This window comes from Vicugna pacos, chromosome 5 (assembly GCF_048564905.1).
Source record: "Vicugna pacos chromosome 5, VicPac4, whole genome shotgun sequence".
Classification (NCBI taxonomy): domain Eukaryota; kingdom Metazoa; phylum Chordata; class Mammalia; order Artiodactyla; family Camelidae; genus Vicugna; species Vicugna pacos.
Genome location: NC_132991.1, coordinates 44073590 through 44082210, shown reverse-complemented (window position 1 = coordinate 44082210; position 8621 = coordinate 44073590). Strand labels below are relative to the sequence as shown.

The following is an 8621-nucleotide window of genomic DNA, read 5'->3' as shown; positions in this document are numbered from 1 at the left end:
CCCTCTGGTAATCATGCCATTTCCTCATGCCTGTATAGTTGCTCTGTATCATAATCTTTTTAGTGTTCTATTCAATTTGTTTTTTTAAAAAAGAGCAATAACCTTCTATTTTTCCCGAACTATTAGGCTGCTCTTTTACATACAAGACGCCCAACCCCTGATGTGTCTGTACTTGTGTGGGTGCGGAAAGTTACACTGTATCTATACATTTTAGCAAATGCTGTAATATGCTTCAGGATTTTGTAGTCAGGACTCACCAGCAGCAGTGGAACTTTCTAGAAACCATACCCTCTTCTACAAGATGAACCCTGGCTAGTTTCCTTTAATATGTCAATTCGGTGATCAAAATTTTCTATTTTTATTTTACACCTACAGTTTTTAAACAAAGAACTGCTAGACCCCACATAGAGTGCACAACACCGGTGAAGAGTCTCCCTTTTTGGAAAACATAAGTTTTACTTCCACGCCCCCCACCCCCAACTTATTTTCTTAGCTCTTTTTTTCGGTAATCACTCCCATTCAAACTGGGAGACGCACATAGGTTTTTGTGTTTTTTTTTTTTTCACAGTACGGAGAGGCAAGAAAGCAACTCTCAACTTTTCAGTTCCATTTTGCGAAATGATCACACACAACTCCTGAGAAACGACAGCCCAGTGAGAGCAGAAGCATTTCTCCCCAGGCTGGGTGTGGGTCGGAAGCCAGGCGCGCTTCCGCGGGAGACAGGGGGAGTCAGGTGGTAGCGGAGCGGGCGCGGGAGCCGGTGTAGCGCGGCGGGGGCGCGTGCGGGGGGCGCCTCCCTCCGGCCGGCGCGGGGAAGCCGCCCCCGCGCACGCCAGTCCGCTGGCCCAGGGCTCCCGCGCCGCGTCGCGATCCACGGGTGCGCCAGGAGCGCCGGGCGCCCGCGTCTCCGCCCTCGCACGCTCGTTCCCTCCCCCCCCCGCCCCCAACCCCTGGCAGGTCCCTCCCCCAAGCCTGCTCCCGCGGCCGCCGCCGCCGCCGCCGCCGCTACCGGAGGCGCAGGAGCCTCGCGATAGTGTTTGCACAGGCGGCGCGTGACGCCGCCGCCGCCTGTAACTGATGCAGAGGTTACCCCGCCGCCTCAGCCGCCACCCACCGCCTGCCGCCGCCGCCGCCACCCGGGCGACGCCGGGGGCCGACGCACTGCAGAGGTGCCGGCAGGTTCCGCCCGCGGAAGTCTCCTCGGCCGGCGCAGCCCGCTCTCCGCCCGCGCTTCGACCCCTTTGCCGGCGGGCGCCCCCTCGACGCCTCCGCCGCCGCACTCCTTTCCTCCGCCTCTTCCCCGGCGCGCCCGCCGGCTCCCTCGCTTCTCCCCCTTTCCCTCCTCCCCGTCCCCTCTCCTCCCCTCACCTCTTCCCTCCCCACCTCCCCCCTTCTGGGTTTCCTCCCCCATCCCCTTGACTCTCCCCTCCCTGCCCTCACTCTCTCGCTCGCCCTCAGCGCGGCCCCCGCCATGACGGAGGCGGGTGCCGGTGCCGCTGCCGTTGCCGCCGCTGCCGTCGCAGGGGGGGAGTCGGGTTCCCAGAAAGTAGCTTGATGAGTGTCCAAAGTAGCAGTGGAAGTTTGGAGGGGCCGCCATCTTGGTCCCAGCTCTCCACGTCTCCAACCCCAGGCTCGGCGGCGGCGGCCAGGTCCCTGCTGAATCACACGCCGCCATCCGGGAGGCCCAGGGAAGGTAAGCGCCGTCCGCCCGCGCCCGCTCGCGTGCCTCCCCTGCCGCGCCGCAGCCCCCGCGCCCCCGGTCTCCTTCCCCCGACCCCGGGGTGGGGGATGGGGGCGAGGTGGACGCGAGGCCGCCGGGCTCCCAGGAGGTAGTGCTCCGGTTGTGGGTGGTGGTTCGCGGGTGGCGGAGGAGACGGACGAGGGAGTACGTGCTGGAGGGGACGGGGCGAGGCGCAGAGACTCGCCCGAGGATCCTAAGAGCCGGTTCTGTTGGGGTGGGAAGCCTCCCCCCAGACGCGAGCCCCTTTCTGCTCCATTTGCTAGTACACTCAGTACTCTTAACCTCCTGGCCTCCGGTCTCTGGTGGGTTTTCCCTCTCGGTGAAGCATTCATCCTCGAGCCCCCTCCCCTTCCCTCGCGCACTCCTCCCCTAGAGGCGGTCCCCGCTCTGCGAGCTTTGCTGCCCGGGACCTGGAGGATGCCCCTCGCTTGCAGGGTCTATGCCCTTTGGGAAGAGTCGCTGAAATTACCAAAGCCGACTTTGATCCCCTGCTTGGTCCCCTCGAACAATTTAAACGACAGACTGATTCGTGGGCAGGCTTTTAAAACCACCCCTCCAGATGGTTGCAACTTTCTCTCCTTCGCCATCGCCTCCTGCGTGTTTGTGCATTCTCTCTACAGCTAGTAGGCTACTGTTTTTCTCTGACATGGTCCTGGGTTTTGTGGGAAATATCTGCGTAAAGGTTACTGCGAACACGCACCAGATCGGTTACAATTGTTTTCTAAGTTTTCTGGCTTCTTGCATGCAAGTGTGCTGCCACCAGATGTAGCAATTACACAGCTAGTAAGACACCGGGGTGCTTTTGACTAAAATTTCAACTTGCTGTATTTAACTTTAAGTATACGACATAAAATGAAATTTGTGAGAACACGCGTTTATGGGGGAAGAATTAAGTGCATGGAATCGCGTTTAACGCTCTTTTGTCTGGAAAACGTTTAACGGTTATTCGTTAGCAATTGGTAAATGGGTTGTTCACTCCCGGTTGTGTCACGCAGGGAGATTGTAACCACATTTTCAAAATAACGTATGGAAGTCCAGTAGTTTAGTGAATCCTTTAAAGATACCAGGAGCTTTGATTTATGTAGGAGTTGGTGGGATGAATTTATTTTGAAAATACCTGTCAGTATGTACAACTTAGAGTGTTGACATTTGTTAAGTGTTCTTTGCCCTGAATCCAGTGGTTGAAGCATAGCATTCTTTGTCATTTTGTTCCTGTGAGCATGTGTGAAAGTGACAATAGGCTCAAAGATTGGCATGAATTTGCTCTAGAAAAATCATGGAAAGGTTTGATTTATGGCACCCATTAAGCATGCTAAATACGTTGACAGACATTTTCCCTTTCCATCTCACCCCTGAGTTATGATTATTAGTAGATAAAAGTTTATTTTATAAGTATGTGAAAGTTTATTAAGTAACTCGTTTAATACACCTGATGACTTTTCTTTCTACACCTGAAAATTTGTAAATGAATGTTTTAAAATCTATTTTGTAAACAGAGCAGTTGGTGCTTTTACCGTGCTTTAACTTTTGTCAGTACTTTCATTAAAGTGCTTAATGATAGTGTTATGAATGGTAGTGTAATGAGTGATAGTAAATGATGGTTTTGAGACTTTAAGGCTATACCTTTTTAAAATTCATTTCTCAAACATTTATTGAGTCATTTTCTGTAAGCCAGGCGCTGTACTAGATACTGAGGATTAGTGTTAAATTGTTCATCTGTAACATCTGTTATCAGTATTAGTAATTTTGGGGCTGCAAAATCTAGATTGTGCATTTCTGAGGTATCTTCAACCCTAGTTAAAAAACTTAACACTATTCTGCACTTTTCGTGATGTTTGAAAATGTTGAGGTGTTGGAATAATTTAGCTTGAACTTCCAGATAATCAGAATTTTTTCATCAATTTGGATTACAAATAGATTTTTATGTAACTTAAATAGTGAGTCTCTTAAAGAAATAACAGGACATGCTTTCGTGAAAGTTATACTTCACACCAAGTACCTGTATGGTCACAGTGGTATATGTTTTTTTGACCAACCAGCGAGTAAGTTAAAACTGTTAATCCTCTCTGAGGTTATAGATTCATCTTGAAGCTGTAGTCTCAGATTTCACTAATGCTAACAGGAATTGCATATATGAAGCCTCAGTTACTAAGATAGAAATGTTTTCTATTGAGTGGGATTCTAGTTTTTATTTTAACAAGTGCTTAGCATCTGTTCCAGATGTACATGTTAATGTGTTGTATAAATTGACGTTGTATAAATTAAGTTGAGAGCTTTGATTTCTGGTGACTGCTAGTAAGAACTATTACTATTAATGAATGGAACTTGAATGTATGTGCCAAGGAGAGAACAAACTTTGTTTCTTAAAAATTGAGCCATTAAATTAATGTAATATATAATAGAAAATTTTAAACTTAAGAAGGATACATACATGTGTATATATGTATATATAGGTTATATGTGTGATGAACTCCTTTTAAGCAAACTTAACTTTGAAAATGGGCTATTTTTAAAGATATGCCATAAGTATCCATAAGCCTAAATTATTAGATTCAGGAATTTATTAGAATTTAGAAATTTATATGCTATAGTGTAGACTACTTTTTCCCCTTGGAGTCCCAAAGCTTTTCTTTTATCAATCTTAAAATTCTCTGAGAGGTGCTCAGCAGTGTAGCTCCAGATCTTACGTTAAATCTTTTAAACCTGTGGCTAAATTCTCTATCCCATTTTATCTTCTAATAATCCTTTGAATAAGGATGTAGGATGGTGGGAAATTGACTAAATTTTCAAGTAAAAGTCAGTCTTGTTTGTTGAGGCCTAGGAACCTGGTGTGTACTGGCCAGATGAGCAGATGGTTTTTTTTCTATGGGTACTTTTGAATGGGCTATTGCTAAGAATCAAATAAATGATTATACAAAAGACTTGTCTTTTCTGTTCTATCTTGTCAGATACGAATAATTTGCTTTACTTTTATTTAAATAGCGAAAGTAGTTTGGTCAAAAAGATGTCATCACAGTATAAACTGTTGCTGTTTCCATATTTATTAGACGGCATCGTTTGGACAGAAGAATTAAAGTATTTGACTCCAGACGATTGAGTAATAACTAGGGAAATGTTAAAAGTTAAGTGTTCCAGATGACCCTTTAATTTCTTGAAGTCACCTGCTGGAGCAAGACAGGGTGATATGTTTAAGGATTTCAGCTCATGAGTACATGAATATGTGGTAAGTGCTTCCTTTATAGAGGCATATTTACATACAAGAGGAGAGAGACTGGAGAGAAATCCCAGGTAGTTAGAGGACTTAGAATCTGCCCCTGAGAAATAGGTATGCTTTTTCTTTTTTAGCCTTTTTGGTCTCAGGAACTTTTTACTCCCTTAAAAATCATTGAGGACATAAAGAGATTTTGCTTATGTGGGTTGTGTCTGTTGATATTTACTTCATTTGAAGTAAAATAACTTGAGAAATATTTACCTAAAAATAACAATCTTGATTACGTTAACAAATTTTTAAATGAAGAATACATATTCTAAAACAAAAATTTTAGTGAGACTGGTGGCATTGTTCTATATTTTTTCAAATCACTTTAATTTCTGACTTAGTAGAAGAAAGCTGGATTTTGCTTCTTTCAGTCTGTTGTGATATGTTTTGATTGAGATGTGTGAAGAGAATCCAACTTCACATGGATATGTAGTTAGTAAAGAAGAAGTATTTTAATAGCCTTTACAGACTTTATTCTTTGGTATTACACCAAAATTCGACAAGTGGCAAGTTTTTTAAAGATGACTTGCAGTGTAGAGGCACATTTTATTCCAGAAGTGTCTTCAGGACCCGCAAGAAATCTGTGGACCGTACATTTAAAGAAAGAGGTGGGAAAAAGTTTAGCTGTTTTCAGGTATTTCAGAAACATAAATAGAAAAGAGAATAGATTCATTTTTGCTATTTTAGAAGGTGGACCAGCAGGTGAAAATTAGGAAGGCATAGAATGAATTCAATATAATTTTTGACAGGAATGTAAGAACTGTATAACAACTAAACTCGGCCAGCAATGGAACTAACTGCCTCTTGAAGTATGTGGCTGTGAGAATTTAAAGCAGACTACAGGGATGTTTTTGGAGAAGGCAGAGATAAATTCTGTAGATTCTTATTTTGTGTGCTATTGGATTAAATGACTTAATGGGCCCATCCAATTAAAAAAATGCAAACATTCTGTGATTCTTTGAAAATCCTAAAATACAGTTAAACTGCGTTTATATATCCATGAATGTTTTAAAATATTCTCTTAAGAGAGTAGTATGAAGCTATTGTTGGCTTTATGACTATTTTTCATTTTTATTGTGTTTTGTCTCTGAGGATTTTCCTGTATTTTCTGGAATCAATACTGTCAGTTTTCCTGAAATCTTGCTAAGTTCTCTGTGAAATATAATAAGCTTTGAAGACATTTTAGGGAATCAGATGCTGCTTATAATGCAGTTTAGGAGAGTTGTAGTATATTTAGGCACAGAATTTTAGAATACTGTTGGGGGCTGATTTTCAGTTTTTAAAAGAGGAGCGATCAGCAGTCTGTATAGCCTTTTATTTGTAATTGTTTATGTGATTTCAGAGGTAATATTGTTAGTCTCTTCAAATGGTCTTAAAGCTAAGGAGTCTGAGAAGAGGATAAATGAAGAAGTGTTTAAATTGATCTCTCTTGAGTTTAAAAATGCATATTAAATATAACCAGGATATGAAATGAATTTTAATTCTCATCTTATTCAGAGAATTATGCATATAATGTTTATGATTGCCTATAGCAATTCATATTTTAATTTCATATGGAACATAACCTCTTCTGGGAGTTGGATTGAAAGGTTAGATTTTAGGTGCTGAGAAGTTGAGGATAAACTCCTATGACTTTGTTAAGATCAACTTAAGCGTAGTAAATGACACACAGCTTGAGACTTCTTGTATTTGTTGCATTTGGTTTTTTTCTATAGAAGAGGGATCAGAATAAATCCTTTAGTGTCATAAAATCCTTCATGCTTATTAATAATTTCCAAAAGTCTTAGAACAATTTTGACGAATGGTGTGATGAAGTAGAAGCAGCAGTAAGATACAGAAGAGAAAGTACATTGATTGTAATTGGAATCCAGGTGTAGTCCCTACTTTGCCATTAACTAGCTGGGTGACCTTGGGCAAGTAGCTTCTCTGCTTCACTTTCATAAATTGAGAATTACAGAGCTGAAAGGGATCTTGAAAGCAGTTGAGTCTAAACCACTCATTTTACAGATGAGGAAACTTAATTTGCCCAGGCTTTACTGTATGAGGGTTGGGACCAAGATTCAGTTTTCTGACTCTAAACTTAGTACTTTTTCCATTATACTTTGTTGCTCTTTTTCATCTGTAACATTAATGAGGGGGTTAGATTTGAAGCTCTCAGAGGTCTCTATCAGCTCAAAAATACTGTTCTTTTGCCATTAGCCCTAATATAATTTACTGGAGGAAAGTTTGTAGCTTTTATTTATTGGTGAAAGAAATGCTTCTTGAAGAAGCAATGTGATGACCTTTTTAAAGTTATGTTGTGGCTTGTGAAGAGAACATAGTTGTCTTTATTATTATCAAAAGATTTTTAAGTTTATGAACATGTAAGTAGCGTGCTGGGTGATCCTGTCTTTTTAATCTGCATTCTAAAACACTTATGAATATATATATAGATATATATCTATATATATATATCTATATATATATATATCTATCTATATCTATATATCTATATATCTATATATATATCAATGTGGTGCTCTGAAGTGAAGTAACTAGGTGATTGTTCCTCAGAAATTATTTCTGGGGTATTTGCTTCCCTGAGTTTGGTTCTTCTGTTCCTTAGTGGCCTATAGGATTGTCTACGATATAGCACCTCCATCACACTACCTTTTATTATAGTTTTATTTATGTTGCCTACTAGACAGAAAGGTCTTAAATTCAGACTGTGTTTTGTTCATTTCCATATTCTCAGTGCATAGTGGGATGCTTCTGTAGAGTTGGCACCCAACAGAAAGTTTTGTTGAAGGACTGTTAAAGTTTTTTTTTAAAGAGTGATTATACACTTAATATGCACATATTTCAGACCCAGGAAGATACTTATTTTAGTAATTCATAGGCAATTTATATTTCAGAGAGTGATAATGGATAACAGTAAAAATAAAGGGCAAAACATATTGTTTGTATGTGCTCATTTAATTCTCATAGCTGACGTATATACACTTACTCTCAGTTTACAGATGAGGAAGCCAAAGCACAGAGAAATAAAGAAACTTGCTCAGTGCAACACAAAGTAATAAATGGCTGAAATTTGAACCAAGTGCATTTTAACCACTAGGATATATTGCCTAAGATACGGAAATGTGATTTTGGGTAGTTTCTTAGTTTTTCCTTAACAATTGTTAATTTACTAACAGTCTTTTAGACTCATTCAGATTACTGCTAAACTTTTGTTAATTTTTTTTGCAATAGTTTTATATGTGTGTGAAGATAAGATTATTTTTTTTAAATGACAAACCCAAAACCAATTAAAAAAACTGTACCAGCTCTGCAAATCTTATATTTCATGGAAAATGTTAGAGGTACATGAATGAAAACATCTTACTCTCATGATTAATAATCTAAATTGGATTACTATTTATCTTAACCTATTGGCCTCATAAGCTCACCATAGCCATAACAAATAAATGTTAGAATTTGAATGAAGAATTTTCCACTGTCCCTACAGGAGTAAGCAGTCCACTTACTGTGGAGGCTTTTAACCTGGTGCATGAGGCTCTGAACAAATCTGAGATGCTTTAGTGGCAGATGTTTGTCTTATTAGTATTCAGTACGGCAGGAAAGGAGGCTTGATGCTCAGTC

At 41.2% G+C, this 8621-nt stretch overlaps 1 protein-coding gene across 1 annotated transcript in view; it reads left to right on the top strand.

Moving 5' to 3' along the window:
• Positions 1-973: 973 nt before the first annotated feature.
• The window catches only part of TLK1 (tousled like kinase 1), a 125973-nt gene continuing 118325 nt past the window's right edge, over positions 974-8621 (top strand). Inside the window, exon 1 of the mRNA XM_072961141.1 lies at positions 974-1693. Within this exon, the coding sequence (XP_072817242.1) occupies positions 1555-1693 (139 nt within the window). The 5' untranslated portion in view covers positions 974-1554. The remainder of the gene's footprint in view (positions 1694-8621) is intronic.